The sequence below is a fragment of the Paramisgurnus dabryanus genome, chromosome 4 (genome assembly GCF_030506205.2).
Source record: "Paramisgurnus dabryanus chromosome 4, PD_genome_1.1, whole genome shotgun sequence".
Taxonomy (NCBI): Eukaryota; Metazoa; Chordata; class Actinopteri; order Cypriniformes; family Cobitidae; genus Paramisgurnus; species Paramisgurnus dabryanus.
The window spans coordinates 17902833-17921483 of record NC_133340.1 but is presented as its reverse complement, the minus strand read 5'-3'; the positions used below and the strand labels follow the sequence as shown (position 1 = coordinate 17921483).

At 38.8% G+C, this 18651-nt stretch overlaps 1 protein-coding gene across 2 annotated transcripts in view; it reads left to right on the top strand.

Moving 5' to 3' along the window:
- The window catches only part of LOC135750626 (adhesion G protein-coupled receptor L1-like), a 49174-nt gene extending 32119 nt beyond the window's left edge, over nucleotides 1–17055 (top strand). Inside the window, exons 9-25 of one of the 2 annotated variants that reach the window (XM_065269548.2) lie at nucleotides 2981–3084; nucleotides 3165–3350; nucleotides 3551–3589; nucleotides 3667–3847; nucleotides 4981–5103; nucleotides 5926–6131; nucleotides 6630–6803; nucleotides 6903–7112; nucleotides 8620–8840; nucleotides 9136–9202; nucleotides 10442–10533; nucleotides 10668–10836; nucleotides 11665–11820; nucleotides 12560–12656; nucleotides 13690–13812; nucleotides 13955–13972; nucleotides 14712–17055. In XM_065269548.2, the coding sequence (XP_065125620.1) occupies nucleotides 2981–3084; nucleotides 3165–3350; nucleotides 3551–3589; nucleotides 3667–3847; nucleotides 4981–5103; nucleotides 5926–6131; nucleotides 6630–6803; nucleotides 6903–7112; nucleotides 8620–8840; nucleotides 9136–9202; nucleotides 10442–10533; nucleotides 10668–10836; nucleotides 11665–11820; nucleotides 12560–12656; nucleotides 13690–13812; nucleotides 13955–13972; nucleotides 14712–15544 (2999 nt within the window). In that variant the 3' untranslated portion in view covers nucleotides 15545–17055. The remainder of the gene's footprint in view (nucleotides 1–2980; nucleotides 3085–3164; nucleotides 3351–3550; nucleotides 3590–3666; nucleotides 3848–4980; nucleotides 5104–5925; nucleotides 6132–6629; nucleotides 6804–6902; nucleotides 7113–8619; nucleotides 8841–9135; nucleotides 9203–10441; nucleotides 10534–10667; nucleotides 10837–11664; nucleotides 11821–12559; nucleotides 12657–13689; nucleotides 13813–13954; nucleotides 13973–14711) is intronic. The other variant, XM_065269549.2, reaches the window with a different exon arrangement.
- The last annotated feature ends 1596 nt before the right edge of the window (nucleotides 17056–18651 follow it).

Sequence of the window (18651 nt, the reverse complement as noted above, 5' to 3'; positions counted from 1 at the left end):
TTGTTTAGTCTCTCTGCTGTGACTCTGCGTTTCTTCACCACGCATCGTACACTACATACTATGCTAAAACTCTCTGGTGAATGCACATTGGCTGCTAACGTAAGCTAGTTTTTATGGAGCAATGTGGATTACCTTTGTGAAGGATGGGCTTGAAAAATTGTGGACCACGTTTTGTACTGTTATAAAGCTTGGAAGAGCCAGGACATTTTCTAAAATAACTTAAATTGTGTTTGACAAATTATGGACCTGGATGTATCTGGACGATGGATGTCCCATACGACAAAAATATATATTTTAAACTATACAAAACATACATATTTTAAAATATACAAAAGTATATGTACTGAAATATATTTTGAAATTTGTTTGCCCAAAAATTTCACCAATATATTTTTGGCTATCACAGCAAAATCCCCAGTGTTAAATTAACACTGCTCGGTGTTTATATAATCCACACCAAGATTGGTGTTAAAAAAACACTAAATCAGTGTTAAAGTTAATAAGATAATGAAGTGATTGAGTCATTAATGATGAACACCTGCTGGTCATTCCATGTCAAATCAACTCAATTTTGGAACTGTTCCTGTCTTAAATATTTTATTTTGTTGACTCTTTTTCTGGAGAAAGTAATACTAAAATGTTGAAGAAAGCCAAATTATTAAATGCAATAGATGAAATCACCATATATAGTTAAATGAACACTATCATAATCTCTGTTTGAAAACTAAAATTACAACTTGCTTGCAGAGTTACATGGATGATAGGTTTAACTTCTAAAGAAATCTGGTTAATAAAGTAAGTCACCATTGGTCCGATTAGTGTTTCCTTTAGTTGGGTACTTGGGTCTTGAAGTTTAGTATTAGTTTCTTCTGCTAATTGTGGCAATGTGTTATAAAACACATCTGTTAAAGCAGAGGAAGATGAGAGAAATGTAGTGTATTACTGTTGCTATGTTAATTATTATGAAAGTGTAAGTCTAGGGATTCAATGACATCATAAAAAAAGCAATCACTGCATATAAGTGTTTAATTTATGTTCTGCAAACCCTGTGAGGCTCCCATGAAATCCAACAGCGCTATAAAAGTCCACATACCCTGAAGAGTTAAATATTGTTTACCCAAATCTAATCTGTGGTGTTAGTCAGACACACTGAGACATCAACAATCAGCCTATAAAACACAATCATGGTGACAATCAACAACAAAGCTTCATGACGCAATGCATTCTGGGTCCCAAACTCAATCATACATCCCATCATGCATTGCAACATGACAAAACTTTAGCAACTTTCTTACCATTAACTGTCACCATTGTTGAGATTTGTATCCGAAATCATGAAGTCTCTCTTAAGCAAAAACAACAACAAAAACACACTAAAGCATTTCGGCAGCCTTGTTCAATACAATGTCATTTGCGTAGAGCTTTTTTATATGCCTGTTTCTTCATAATTTGTGATCAAATGTGTCAATGATTTGTAGGGTGGAATATAATATAAATAAACTGAGAAGGTCTGGAAGGTTTTCCCTCTACATGAAGCAATGAACAAGTGGTCTTACTAAAACATTGTTGCTATTGCTAAAAGAGGAGAGTTAGATCAGTGAAAGTCAAGGGACAAATGCCTAACTAAATGAAACACTAATCACAGTAATGGTGACTTCAAATGAACTCATAACAAACACAAACTTAAGATTTAATGTGATACATTTTGTGATAAATGTCTATTTGACTTGTGAGACATCACGTCAGAAAGAAGATTTGTCTACTAAATCACGTGTGTGGATGCTGGAATAGTTGAGCACTTGTATTTTGTTCTGACAGCTGTTTATCAGTCAAACTTATCCATTTAGAAAATAACTCTGCAAGTTATTTTATTTTTCAAACCGAGATGCTGATAGAGAGGCAAACGTGAAAGATTGCAGCTTTTGGAGGCATACACCTAACAGTATTCATCTATTGCTTTTAGTAATTTGTCTTTCTTTATTATTTTGAAATTTTCCCCAGAAAACGAGTCATCAAAATAAAAATTTAGAGACAGGAAAATGTCCAAAATGTAATTGATTTGAATGACCAGCAGGTGCTCACCATTAATGTCTTAATCATCACTTCATTATCTCATTAACTTTAACACTGATTCAGAGTTATATTTTTAACACCAGTCTTTTTTAACACCGATCTTGGTGTGGATTATATAAACACCAAATAGTGTTGATTTAACACTGGTAGAGTTAATTTAACACTGGGGATTATCCTGTGTGTATATTTTGAAATGTATTTTAACACATTTATACTCATGTCTCAAACATAACAGGTTTGAAAATGTTCAAATTAAGTATATTCATATAAAATTGTATACATACTGTACAGTACCTATACCTACTGTACTTTATACATTTTATACAAACTTTGTAAGGAAAAAATTATTTTTGCAGTATGGGATCTAAAATTAGAATTGTGTTTGTTGCCCCTTATATATTCTTAATGAAGGTTAAAACTAGATATATTTTCAAATTCAAAAATATATTTAATTAAGCTTTACTTTCTACAAAATGTATATATATATATTTAAACGTATTTTTGGCCAGGGAAATGTATTTTTGCTGTATGCGGTGTCTTGGATGGCTTGAGGGTAATTCATAAGGGAATTTGTATTTTTTGCTGAACTATTCCTTTAATACAGACTGTTGTTTGTGAGATGATTATAATCTATCTTTGTTGCACTCTTTATGAACCCTAGAGTGGGTCTGTTTGCGTGTTACACATCAATTCACGCTTGCACGCACGCACACACACACACACAATCTTCTGCACTATGAATAAGCCATGAATGCTGCATGAAAACAACACACCCATGTTTATATGCTTAGAGGGTTTCCAGTGGAAAACACCACAGCAGAATCAGATCTTACTTCATCCTGATCTCAAATGTTGAACTCTGAAACTTGGCTGATCATGTTTTGTCTTTCTGTCTCTGTGTTTACAGGTATTGCATCATATCAATGTATGGCTGATGAGGTGGTGTGGAACCCCAGAGGTCCTGATCTCAGTAACTGCACCTCACCGTGGGTCAACCAGATCGCTCAAAAGGTCAGGGGTTATCAGGGGTATACAGAAATACATAACAAGGCTAGACAGACAGACAGATGTTTGATCTTTTTTCTCTGTAGATCAAGAGCGGAGAGAACGCTGCACATATCGCTGCTGTACTTGTCAATCATACAAGGGGAAGGGTCTATGCTGGTGATGTCACTTCCTCTGTGCGTCTGATGGAGCAGTTGTTAGATATTCTGGACTCACAGTTACAGGCTCTCCGACCTGGAAACAAAGAGTCAGCCACACGAAACTACAACAAGGTGCTCACACCTAAAAACACATAACACACACACAAACAAAAACTCACGCACACAAGCATAACAGTGACGATGAAGAAAACCAAGAGAACCAATACAGCTCCGCGCCTATAATAGGTTATGCCAATAAAATACAAATAGCAGTACATAAAAACACACACAAGCAAAGACACCAGAATAAGTGTTTTGTTTGTGACTTTCAGCTGCAGAAGAGAGAGAGGACGTGCAGAGCATTTATTCAGGTAAACAATCATCACAAACACAAACACACACTCTTATCTGTCAATGGTGTGATGTCACATGTCTGTGTGTTTGTTAGGCCGTGGTCCAGACAGTGGATAATCTGCTGCGTTTGGAGGCGCTGGAGTCATGGCAGGACATGAACACAACAGAACAATCTCATGCTGCCACCATGCTCCTGGATGTCATGGAGAAAGGAGCGTTCCTATTGGCCAATAATCTATACGGGGGTCACTTCAGTGATCGTGCTCCCAATGTTGGTAAGGCAGTTCAGATGAACCTCGAACACAGTAACTCCCTGTTTCTAGACGAATCTGTATTATCTTTCGAATCGACACACTGTTTGTGTTGGGTTCCTCCAGGAACAAAGACGAGACCCAGATAGCAAGCAACCATTGAAACAATGTTAAAAGTTGTTGATTTGTCAATGTTGCTCTTATTGAATCAATATCAGGTTTGCACCCTCCATTAATATTGAAAAAAGATTAAAATTTCAATAAACCACCATTATGGTGACCAGTGTTTGCTTTAGCTGACCCTTGACTTTTTTCAGTGTTTGTATGTGTTTAAGTAGAAACACATGTGAGATGTGTTTCAAAGTTAAGTTACCATCAGGATGAGATAAAATTAAGCTATTTAACATAATGAGGTTGATCATTTTATGACTAAGGATAATTATAACTGTTCTGGTTTGTTAATGAATACTGAATGAAATACTGACAAATTTAGACTTCATCACTAATTATACAAATTTCAACAATGCTGACAATCATTAAACTAATTCAGATAAAACTGCAATGCATGCTGGGAGTCATGGATTAGTCTAGTACTATGTTGATACCTAGCATGCATTGCAGCATATCATCAATTTTTTTCACATCATTAACACTGTGCCTACACACAAGAAATATTATTTAGGTAAATCTACAATTAAATTACTTAATCACATTAGATCTTAGTTTTCTTTGTAGTAGCAGATGTATTTTACAACAATGCTTTAACAGCAAAATACAACGTAACATTAAAACACAAGAGTCAAGGACCCAACTAAAGCAAACACTGATCACCATAATGGCATTTTGTTGATTTTAATGAAGGATGCAAACATGATATTGATTCAACGGGATTAACATTGACAAATCAAATATTTTCAACATTGTTTCAATAATGTCTTGCTATCTAGAGAACTTCTGCACTAATCAATATAATTGATTTACACAATGTGTTTGTATTAGAGCCATCACTACTCTGTAAAGTCAAGTGTAATGCTTTCTGTTTCATTTACCAACAAATTTATTTATAATCTCTTCATTCGGTGTAACATATAAAATATATATTAGTTTGTTGTACTGTGTCAATTAAAAGATTAAATGTCTGAACTTTTGTTTGTCAGATCTGGAGGTGTATGTGCTGAACACAGAGATGGAGTTAAAGGATCTGTCGTTCCCTAACACTTACGACAGTGACAGCACCATACATGTGTCCTCATCCACAATCAAACAATACAGCCGCAATGGTCAGTGATTATCTCTCTCTCTCTCTTTTTCTCTCTATGCCTGTTTTTCTTTTGTCTGTCCCTCTCTTTTTTCTCTCTCTCTGTCTGATACTGTTTCTCCTGCCTGTCTCTCTCTCTTAACCCTTTTTTATTTATGGACTTACTATACATTTTCTTGTGGATAGATTGTTAGGTCTAAACCAGACAACATACAGACCAACAGAAAGTATTAACACGTATCCGAGATGGTTCTCTAATCGCTGCCATGGCAACAGTCACCATGGTTACCCTCATCCCATGGCTGCCGTGGTGATGAGTATGTGTTTGATGCTGAAGGTTATTCTGAGAGCTTGTGCTATCAATTTATAGTGATCTGAGCTAAATGTGTCTGTGGCAGTGTAATATCAATAATAGATCATAATCTCTTCCATGTTTTTTTAGATGTCGTACAGTGACATTGAGCTGCTGTCTTGTTTTTTTGTCACATTGTGTTGGGTGGGTCCACACATACTGACATGTCACTGGTCCAAAATCCCATTCCATATAGCTGCATATTAAACATTACTAAGGTTGAAAATCAGCACAGAGTATTCATGGTTTTTTACAATACGTTTCTAGTTATATAAAAATTTGATTCTTTGTGATTTTGTATACACTTTATAATCTGTATTGGACTTCTTATATATTCTTATATTATTTATTATCGGTCTTTATGTGAGAACAGTATTTTTACGTTTAGTATCTTACAGATACTTCATTATTGTAAGCTGAAATAAAGCTCTTTCTCTAGTGTGACGTATCCAGTGGTCATATGTACAGACAGTGTCTTCTGCTCTTTATCAGGTCAGGTGAAGGTGGTTTTTACTCTCTATAAGAATCTGGGTTTGTTTCTGACCACTCAAAACGCCACAGTAAAGACAGAAGGGGAGGTGAAAGCTGGTGGACACAGTCTTGCCGTCAACTCACACATCATCTCTGCGTCTATGAACAAAGAGTCAAGTCGAGTGTTTCTGACAGAGCCTGTGGTATTTACTCTACGACACCTGCAGGTATAAACACACATCACACAGAATGTGTTTGCAACGTTTAAAGGGGTCATATTATGAGTTTTTTTTAAGATGTAAAATAAGTCTTTTGGGTCCGCTTGTGAAGATTTAACTCAAAATACCCCACAGATCGTCATAATGGTGGTTTGTTGAAATTGAAACTCAATTGTGCTGTCAATTATTTTTTCTCTTTCTCTCTGCACTAAATGGCAGTGCCTTGGTTGGATAGTGCAGATTAAGGGGCGATATTATTGTAATAAGACTCACAACCCACATCACAAAAGAGGCGAAATCTGAATGACCTATTTTTTCACATGTTTGCTGAGAATGGTTTAAGAAAACTAAGTTACTGGGATAATCATTTTCAGATTTTCCAGACCCACAGTATAAATTAATGTCAACATAGGCAGGCATGTGTTCACAAAAATAAGTCTTGCACAAGAAAATCTAAATGAGAATCCGACTCTTGTGAAAACAAAAAGGATGTTTGTGTTATTACAGCTGGAGAATCACTTCAGCCCCAACTGTTCCTTCTGGAATTACTCAGAGCGCACGATGAAGGGTCAGTGGTCTTCTCAGGGCTGTAGACGTCTACACAGTAACAACACACACACCACCTGTGCCTGCTCACATCTCACCAACTTCGCTGTGCTTATGAACCACCAGCAGCCTGCTGTGAGTTAAACACCACACACATGTTTCTGTTTGTACACCTGTGTCTCTTTAGCTCAATGCTCTTTCTCTCTCTCTCTCTCTCTCTGTGTGTGTGTTTAGTATCCGGGCGGCATGCAGGGCTTGATTCTGTTCGTCATTACGTGGGTGGGGATGGTGATCTCTCTGGTGTGTTTGGCGTTGTGTATCTCCACCTTTTGCTGCCTCCGTGGCCTCCAGAGTGACCGCACCACCATCCACAAGAACCTGTGCCTCACCCTCTTCGTCTCACAGCTCCTCTTCCTCATCGGCATGGATAAAACGCACTACACAGTGAGTTCAAGAGAATGGATCACATCGGACCACATGAGCGCTCGTCAGAAAAATCTGATCTCATCAGACCAGACAAAATCACAACAGACCATGAAAAAGACCCCACCAGTCCACATTAGACAAAACAAGACCACATCAGTAAGAGAAGATCACAACATAAAAAACAAGACCATGCCAGACCACATCAGATTATACAATACCACAACAGGCAAAACAAGACCATACTAGGCAACATCAGACAAAACAAGACCCCGCCAGACTGCATCAGACAAAACAAGACCAAACTAGGCCACATCAGACAAAAGAAAATCACACCAGATCACACTAGACCACATCAGACAATATAAGACCCCATCAGACAAAACAAAACCACACCAGATTGAAACAGACAAAACAAGACCACATCAGACAAAACAAGACCCCGGCAGACCACATAAGACAAAGAAAATTACAATAGATCATACTAGACCACATCAGAAAAAACAAGACAACAACAGACTAAACAAGACAACATCAGACAAATGAAAATCACTCTAGACCACATCAGACAAAACAAGACCCCACCAGACCACATCAGACAAAAAACACACTAGGCCACATCAGAAAAAGCAGATCACACTAGACCACATCAGACAAAACAAGCCCCCATCAGATAAAAAAACACACCAGATCAAAACAGACTAATCAAGACCACCTCAGACAAATGAAGATCAAACCAGATCACATAAGATAAAACAAGACCTTACCAGACAAAACAAAACCACACCAGATTAAAACAGACAAAACAAAACCACATCATATAAAACAAGACAACAACAGACAAAACAAGACCACATCAGACAAATGAAGATCACTCTAGACCACATCAGACAAAACAAGACCCCACCAGACCACATTAGACCAAACAAGACCACACTAGGCCACATCAGACAAAAAAAGATCACACTAGACCACATCAGACAAAACAAGACCCCACCAGACCACATTAGACCAAACAAGACCACACTAGGCCACATCAGACAAAAAAGATCACACTAGACCACATCAGACAAAACAAGACTCCACCAGACAAAACAAAACCACACCAGATCAAATCAGACAAATCAAGACCACCTCAGACAAATGAAGATTAAACCAGATCACATCAGATTAAACAAGACCACATCAGACAAACAAAGATCACACTAGACCACATCAGATAAAGCAAGAGCACAAAAGACCAAAACCAAACCCATAAGGTCAGAAAAAATAAATTCAGACTAAATCAAACTGCAGACTAAACCAGATCAGATTAGTGTTCACTAGACAAAATCTGATCTCATCAGATCAGACCAGATGTATCAAAACCACAGTAGATTATCAGCTGACTAAAGAAGATCACATGAGACCACATTAGCTGATATCAGACCTCAGATCAGCTGCAAATTTGTAATCCAGCTTAATTTACCTCTCCAGCATTGTGCCGGTGTGTTTGAATTGATTGGTTTGTGTTGTTTTGTGTGTGTAGGTTGTGTGTCCCGTTTTGGCTGGTCTTCTACATTTCTTCCTGTTGTCTGTGTTCTGCTGGCTCTGTATGGAGACGGTTCAGCTCTACGTTCTCATGGTGGAGGTGTTCGAAAGCGAGACGTCTCGTCGTAAATACTACTACCTCTCTGCATACGGCTTCCCCACACTAGTGGTGGCCATCTCTACTGCCATCGACTACAGGAGCTATGGAGGAACTAAAGCGTGAGTCTCTGGAGGCTTGTGAATCTGATGTGTGCTTTGTAGAAATGAGATCGGTTTTCGCTCTACTTTTTTAGATAAAAGTTCTAGAATTGACTAAATACATGACAAATATTCATTTACACAAAAAAATAAATCATTGAATGTTCACAAAACACTCATCTCTGTCTTAAGCCTATAGTAATTATGATTCGGGAAACATAATGAATGTGAATGAAAAGTTCCCACAAATATATACGGTACTGAATACAGTATATGTAAATATATATCAATATAGTGTGTTTATGTGTGTGTGTAGTTGTTGGCTGAGGGTGGATAACTACTTCATCTGGACATTCATTGGCCCTGCCTCCCTTGTTATCCTGGTGAGATTTAGTCAATATAACAAATAATCCTCACATATACTGTACCCTAATTGTGTTCAGATTACTGTACTGCTATACTATACTACAGGGGTTCTCAAAGTCCGGACTCCGGTCCGGATCCGGACCCGACGGAAACTTGATCCGGACCCGCGTCCACTTCATAGTACAAGTGCATTAATTTCTATGTGATTGATTAAATGTGTGCATTTGCTACTTTACAAATGCATATTAAGCTTGTAAACCATTCGTTTAGTTTTTTTCTTTTTAGATTTGAGAGTATTCCTGGTCCGAAAATAAAACGAGTTATTTAAAAATTTCCTGTGTGATGCTGTAGCCATCACACCCAGATATTATGCACAGCTACTTCATGTACTACGGCTTTTGATCAGTAAGTCCTTATCAATCTGAAATCACTGTTGGTTTGAGTCGTTTAAAACATGCATTTAAAAAAGCACCACTCGTCAAACATAATCTTATACATATTCTTTATTATCATGAAAATACCTGAAAAGGTTTGAAGAACAGCAATATAAATATATCCAGACATTTCCTGGAGCTGCGTGTGTCTAGTTCTTCGTCTGCAGCGCATATTGAGTTTCTGCACGAGAGCGCCCCCTGGCTTTTGGATGTAGCGGCATTTCACCGTAATTCATTGAGAAGCATAGCAAGAATCATCAGCCAATTTATAGGCGCACCCCTAATTTTGGTCAGTGTCTCTGCCTACCAACCACACTTTTTTGCCACGGTTTATGCATCTGATGGAGAACAAACTGTGCCATTTCTCTAATTAGGTTGCTCTGTATTTTGCACCTGGTTACTTTTGGCATATTTCTTGTGTTTATGTTTAAAAAAAATTTTTTACTTTAAATGCAAAATACACTTACGTTTTTCCCAAACTATTTGTGTTGATTTGTTATATAAACAAATGATTTACATAAAGTTTTTTCCGGACCTATGAAAATGATGAGAATTCAGATTTGGACCTTTGAATGTAAACTTTGAGAACCCCTGCTATACTACATTTTCAGTATTCAACCAGCAACAGACGACTCCAGTGCAGATCCGGCCCAGAGTCGTCTGTTTGGGCAGAATGTATACAGTGCATGCAGTATGCATACTTTTAAAATATATATGGTTGCATCCTGCATGCTGTCTCATGTGCACACAGGCAACTTACTGTATAAACTATAAAATGAGGTAAATTTCTCTTGTAAATGACGTGTGGCCTTTGATTTTTAGCTGAACCTGGCCGTGCTGGTCATCACTGTACACCGTATGCTCAGACATTCAACTGTACTGAAGCCAGACTCCAGCCGATTCGACAACATAAAGTAAGAGCGCAGGGGTCAGAGGTCATGCCTCTATACTTCACACTATCAAATATAAGATGGAGATCTGATAATCACATTGTTTCTTCATGGACAGCAGGACTGTAATGTGATTTCTCTCTGTGGTTTCTCTCCAGATGTTGGACGCTCAGCTCCGTCACCCTGCTCTTACTCGTCTCTCTCACATGGATTTTTGGCCTGTTGTTTATAAATGACAGCAGTGTGGTGATGGCGTATCTTTTCACCTCCTTCAATGCATTACATGGCATGTTCATCTTCCTCCTCCATTGCGCCCTGCAGAAGAAGGTTTGTCTGTTTTATTCCATTTATTTTAATATAAGACATCTGCTACTATCTGCTGTTATTGTGTAGATCAAAGTGTTATAATAGGAGAGTTATTAAAGGGGTCATAGCGTGAAAATCTGCCTTTTTCCATGTTTAAGTAATTGGGTCCCCATTGCTTCTATCAACCGAGAAAACGTGAAAAAGAACAACCCACTAACTTAGTTTTGGTAAACCATTCTTTGCAAACATGTGAAAAATTTTGTCATTCAGATTTGGCCTGTAATTTGTGACGTAGGTACTAAAATAATTAACAGCACAATTGAGTTTCAATTTCAACAAACCACCATTATGGCGATCAGTGTTTGCATTTCATCAGCTTATTTAAGGTGACACACCCAAAAATGGCACATTATTGCTTGCACCTAAAATTGCCATTAAAAATTGGAATTTTTAACATGTCATAATAAATAATCTGTGGGGTATTTTGAGCTAAAATTTCACAGAAGCACTCTGGGGACACCAAAGATTGTTTTTAAAATATTCCCTTTTATTAGTCTTTTATTTGCTATAACATAATAAACGCCACAGCCAGATGTTTCAATGCTCCTCGTTTTTCCACAGCTGTCATGTTTTTCATTGAAGTCTAACTGTTTTGCGGAAAGTTACATACTGAATCTAAACCCCGCCTCCAAAAACAAGAGGGGTATATAATATGAGTATACTGGAGCCTACAGCATAGACACAAACAATCTCCATTCAGTTTACATAAGAGGGATTTTACAAGCAGTTCAGACTAAAAGGGTTCTGATATTGTTTGTTAAATGTGTCATATTTGTCTGTGTGTATTAGGTGCAGAAAGAATACAGCAAATGTTTGCGACAGTCATCCTGCTGTGGCCACGCCTCCTCAACCAGTTCCCATGGTTCCCTAAAGAGCTCCGCCCACAGAGGCAACAATCGCTATTATGGCGGTAGCCAATCACGACATGCACCAGCGCAAAGACAGGTAGCACACACACATAGGCTTTGTCAGAAATAACCTCTATACCCTCATTCCCTACGTTAGTTTGCTAATATAGTGCACTTGAATGAGTGAATGAAAACGAAAAAATTCGAACATTAAGCAGCGGAAGTGCTGCAAGTGCCATCTTGTATCTAAACGCGGGAGTTTATTTGTTACGCGCCTCACAGGGAAAGGGGCTAGCCATTGAGTGTACATTGGTTGTACATGCATTGTTGTTGTGCGTTATGAGATTAAATAGGTGCACTTGAAATGTCCACTATAATTTCAGACACAACTACAAATGGATGTCCCCTAAAGTGCACTTTTTAAGGGTATAGGGAGCTTTTTTGGACACAGCCAAAGTGTGCATTTAGACATATACTATTGGGATGAAGTTGTATTGGAAGACGTGGTCTGAGAAGTGTTAAAATACAACAATTATTTTACACATCCCTGTGTCAAGGGAGAGAAAGAAGTAAAGAAGGTTTTTTTATTCCATGTCCGCTACAATGTTTTTGTGACATAAAAACAGTAAAAGAATTAATAATCATTGTGAAAAACACAGCTATTGACCAATCAGCATTAAGGACTGCAGCTATGGGTTTAATAAAAGACAGTGAGCATTTACTACAAATGTAAAAGTGATTTGATAAAAGCATGTGGAACTTGAAAACACGTCATTTGATTATTTTCAAATTAGACACAAACAACTCAACCTTACCTTGTGTGTTTGTGTGTGTAGAGTCGTATCAGGAGGATGTGGAACGATACTGTTCGACGGCAGACAGAGTCATCATTCATGACAGCAGAGATCAACAACACACACACACTCACCAGAGGTGAAATAAACACACAGACTTACTCGGGATCAAATACACAAACACCTGAGGCATATCTGTCAACACTGGGTTTTAAAAATAAGGGAAATTTTCTATTTCCTAAAACTATAAACCAAAACAAGCACAAAAAACTGTCAAAGTGATAAGATAAAAATCTTGAAATTTTACTTTTTTCTTAAACACCTAATTGCAGAAAAATGAATGTAACATTTTCATACCCCATTAGCAGATTTTTTGCTTAAGTGACCTAAGAAATAACCTAAAAATTAATTTGAAAGTTAGGTAAATCTGTGTTTAAACACAAACTTTTTTTCTTAGGTTATTTTGCTCATCAAGAAAATGCATCTTGATTTAAGAATTTTAAGATATTTGTACTGAAAAAAGACAAAAGTACTAAGTAATTCATTTTTGCAGTTTATACCCTATGTCATTTTTTTGTATGGCTCTCTTGCATAGGTTGCAGACGTTGCATACCTTAACACCTTCTGATTTAAGAAGTAAAGTACAAACAGCAGTGTTTCCCTACACGCAAAGTTATAATAGAAAAATGGACACCCCACCACACGCATCAGCCCGCACATCCAAATATGCGAGTTTGTGTACGATGGGGGCAGAAGTGCATGCTTATGCTCATGGCGGTGGTAGCTTTGCGCACAGCTCATCATTCTTCACCCTTATTCGGGAAGCTTTTCTTCTTCTTGTTTCATTGGCAGTTTGTTTCAATGTTGTTTGAGTGATGTGTTACAGAAATACGGAGAGTGGAATTTTTAATAGAAAGACTAAAAATACGAAAGAAATACAGGAAATTGTTTAAAAGGGATGTTGGCGGGAAAGAATGGTATAAAACAGGAGGGTTGACAGGTATGCCCTGAGGTGAAATACACATAGTTATTATAATATATAATATAGAAGTAATTTGCAGTTCCATGTGTTAACCATAGATGGCAATAGAGGCACACATTCTGATGTTTAAGTCTTTGACTATCATACTCGCCGTGACGTTTATGAAATAACGCAAGCTGTTTTTCCCCAGGAACTATGAGTAATCACCTCTTGGCCAATCCAATGCTGCAGAGCCGTTCTGGCTCCTCCCCTTACAACACTTTATTGGCTGAGACGTTTAATCCGCCATCACCAGCAGTGTTTAATGCTACAGGTCAGTGTGTTTAAGAGCAAATGTGTTGGTGTATTTACGGTGTTTGTTCTGAATGTTTTTATCTGTATTCACTTCTTCTTATTCTGTACTTCTCTCCTGTCTTACTCTCGTTCTGTTTGTCTCTCTGTGATCTGATCTGCAGGCACATTCAGAAACTCAAGTATGGATCATGTGTTCTAATGTTTCTCCTAATTTAATGATGCATCTTCATCCCATTTCATTCACTTAACCAAACCAAATATATTAGTACTTAATTCATTTCACTTGTCTGTTCCACGTTGCTTGCCATCATGTTTAAAGGGGTCAGATTTTTTCTTAAGATGTAAAATAGTCTTTGGTGTCCCCAGAGTGCGTATTTTAGCTCAAAATAGTCCACAGACAATTTATTATAGCATATTAAATGTGCTGTGGTTGGATAGTGCAGATTAAGGGGTGGTATTATTGTAATAAGACTTGCTACAAACGTCACAAAACAGGCGAAATCTGAATTACCTAATTTTTCACATGCTTGCAGAGAGGGGTTTTCCAATACTTTAGTTCTTTTTATATTTTCAAGGTTGATAGAAGCACTGGGGAGACAACTATAGTGCTTAAACATGAAAAAAGTCAGATTTTCACACTATGACCCCTTTAATCAGACATACAAATTTGAATTTACTCTTTGCAGCCATAAAAAATATATTTGCAGGACATCAAAAGAAATTGACACAATAAATTATTCTTGTGTTTTGTAAAACAAATAAAAAAGGTTAATGTCGATGTTATGCTAATATTATCATCTCATTGTCTGTTTCTTACATGCTGTTTCTTCACTATAAACAATACTTTTTTACATTAAGAACAAAATTATCTTCACGTTATTGGCTAAAGTAATTGCAATTTCTCTCTCTGTCCCATAGAGGGCACTCTGTCACGCAGTCGTGAGTCTTGTGGATTGGAGGGAGTTCGTCTGAACGGAAACTACAACAACAGCTACTCGCTGCATGGAGGAAGCGCTGATCTTCTGGGGGGCGTTCCTGTGGGTTCTGGAGGCGTGTCTGGAGAGGTTAGCCCTGGCCTTTTGACACCCAGAGGGGCGGAGTCTACTAGCGGTCTGCGACGAAACCTTTCCGACGCAGCAGCATTGGAGAAGATGATCATATCGGAGCTGGTGCAGAGCAACCTGCGTCCTTCCACCGATCGCTACGGCAACGGAACCAATTCGACGATGCATCGACAAGATTACGCCACGTCGACGGGTCACAGAGAGCCTCCGCAGCGCCCTCTGCCCCGCCCTCCTCCCCCACCTCCGCAGGACGAGGAGGAGTTATTGTACAAAGCTTTGGAAAAACCACGTCTGCCGGACAAACCTCGGCTACCTGACAAACCCCGCCTGCCGGATAAGCCTCGCCTTCTGGAGCACGCTCAGTCTGTGTTCTACCAGAGCGAGGAGGACTCGGAGAGCTTCTCAGCGGAAATCGCAGACGGAGTAGGCGGGACCGGACCTGACTCCACCTCTCTGTATGCACGAGACCGGGATTCGTCCTATCCCGATAGTAGTCCCGAGGCGCTGGGACCGGACCCGCACTCGACCCTCCCACCGGACGAGCTGTACTTTAGTGCAGGACGCCAGGCTCACGTCTCTGCTTTTTACCAGCCTCCAGCACGTCGGACCGGTGATGAGAGTCGAATGGCGCTGCAACCGTCGCAGGGAGAAGGTGATGGACAGATGCAGCTGGTGACGAGTCTGTGACTAGGGCGCTGGTGACCAGGACACGCAGATCTGGAGGAGGACATTGAGGATAAACATCTTCATCATCATCGTAATTAGTAAATATTATGGAAATGGTCAAGAACATGTCTAGGTCATATTTTACCACAAAATCAAAAGAAAGATTTTAAAACCGTTTCGCTTCTTTTTGTGCGTTTTTCAGCCTTCTCATACTCAACTGTATTGAGAAAAAAATCCCGTTTATCCAAAACTATTAACAATTAATTCCTTTGTGAAAATCTGGATGCAACACCTGTTCCATTAGAGTAATGATAATTTGGTGAAAAGTGATGATGTCATAGTGAATTAATGTAAACCTCAGAGTTCCATACACAAAACAACTTTGATTTTGCGGTAAATATGAGATGTAGTTGAGTTTACAATATGCATCTGCGTATTTTCACATTGCTAGTACATTGATAAATGATTGTTTGTGGTTAGATTTTACTGATAAGCACTACAGCCTTAAATTAAATCTATGATAGATCTCAGAGATGATGATGATGATGATGATGTTGGCTTCCTCCTCCATGTCTCTGTTTCCTGGTCACCCACACACCCACCCTGATCATCTCACTGCCATTCAGATGCATCACTGTTTCATCACATCCTCAACCTCTGCCATCTCTCGTTTCTAACCAGACTATCAAAGCATTTATCCATTATCTCTTCCATCCCCTTCCAGCTGAAAGTAAAACAGCTGACACCAGTCTAAGGTGGTTAGCTGGTTTCACAGTCTGCTCAAGCTAGTCTGGCTGTTTATTGATCGATGATGACGCTGCGAGACCTGCTGGCCGAACACCTGCTGGCTGAGACCAGCAAACCACTTCAGTCTGGTTAAGGCTGGGTATTTCTGTACATGGGGATTTCCTCTTGTTTTCAGGGTGGTGTGTTGAATGTGTGTCTGACTTTACAGAATGTGATAAAACTGTACACCAGACACTGCAGCTCTTGATACTGTACATGCCAAAAATTCACACACACACTCACTCTTCGAGAGGGATTACTGTTTGGATCAGGCTCTCATCATAGAGGTTAAAGTCATAGGATCACAGAGTACAGTAATTTTATCAGACTGTGGTAGTGTGGCAAATAAAAATGACATAAAAAACTGCTATGCCACCTGCCTAGACACAGACCAATCATCTTCTGTGGTGTTGAAAAACCGACCAATCATTTCGTTGCGTTTTGAGGACGTTGACTCAACGCCTCTCCCTCTTCCTGCGTTTAAGATTGTTGAAGTTCAAAGTGTATTGTTCAACAACAAAACGAACGCTGTGTCTTCTGGAACTTTTGTGTAAATAGAACTGAGAGACGTTGCGTCTCTAGATGAGCTTCTCTTCACTTCCTGATTTATGATTGAAAAACATCGTAAAGAATCTGTAGATGAACTGACGACACGTCTGCTTCCTCTTTCTCTGTCCATTTCTGTCTGTCTGACTGTGTTTCATGTAAAAAGATAAGAAATGTTTTTTAATCAAAATAAAACAAACTGCTACAGCTAACTGAGTTTGAAGTCTGTACTTACTCTTCTTTAACAATTTTGATAGTTGACGCAGTACTTTATAATTTTTTTAATTGAAATTTAAAAAAAATGCAGATCATTAAATTTCAAAATCTAAAAATACAAAGTTTACGTGTCAAGGGTAAAAACATTACAAACTGCTAAATTCCTTGGTTGAGAGTAGAGTTTATTGTTGTAAACTGTTTGTCGCAGTAAGATATGACTTAGTGCCAGAATTTGCTGAGACATGCATTTATATTCAAAGCCTTTGATTATGACTCATCCAATCAGAATCTTGTTAATGACATTTATAAAGATTTTAGCTTTTTCAAATACAACCAACATAAGAAGACTCAGGCGACAATGTTGCAGTAAAATACAGAAACGTTTTTTCTTTGCCTTTTTGAAAAAATCAATGTTTACACAACACGCTTTACATTAAGGCAACACAATTTCCTGTATTACGTGTGCCAGGCCAGTACTGTAGATGGCGCATTTACTTTGTGAAGAAACACTACATGCCTGTGCACATACACATTCTTCTACAGAGTGATAAATGCAAATGATCAAGACCTCGGAGCAATTTTATTTAGATAGACAATGAGGTAGATTGACCCTGGTAAATAAAGCAACAAAATTTTGTAAACTTTATTGGAGAAGCATTTGATAAACTCAGTATCTTGAACAAACACAGTCCTGTAGGTCGCCATTGTTGTTTTGTTTATACACATGCGCATGTCGTTATCAAAAACGTGCACTTTGAAACATTATCTTTAAATGTTAGTGTTGAAAATGTTGTAATGTAAAGTGTAAATGTCCCATTTGTGTTTGTGTTACTTAATCTTGCTGTTGTTTTCTGAACTTAACCCACTAAAGATTCCTCAGTCTTTATGGTTTATACGTCTCAGGATACATATGTAACCCTTGTTCCCTGAGAAGGGAGCAAGACGCTGCGTCAGAGCTGACGCTATGGCGAATGCCTACAGCGTGACGGCGTCTGAGTATGTATATCATATTCCACCAATGGTTAGGCGTGACGTCATAGACGAGCATAAATACGGCAGAAAGGAACGCCCACTTTATCTGGCATGAGCCAAAACGGGTATTCAGGCACGCCGGAAGTATGGCCAGGAAGACACAGCATCTCGTTCCCTTCTCAGGGAACAAGGGTTACATACGTAACCTGAAACGTTCCATTTCGAGGGAACTTCGACGCTGCGTCAGAGCTGACGCTATGGGGAACGTTATACCCAATCCGCCAGACTACAAGTGCCTGTCTGTGTGTAGAAAGCACAACTGAGACCAAAGCGATCACCAGGAATAGAGTTGAGATTCAACTCAAAAGTGTACAAAATTGAGCGGTGAGGACCTGCCTGCCGCATCACAGATATTGCGGATCAAGGCCCCTGCCCACAGGGCCCTATATGCTGCCATACCTTAAGTTGAATGGGCTCTGACGGTTAAAGGAAAGGGCCGTCAAGAGGCTTCATAAGCACATGGGATAGCCTCGGCTATCCATCTACTTAAAGGCTGCTTGGTGGCCGGGAACCCAGTCCGGGCCGAACCCAAGCATTTAAATAACTGC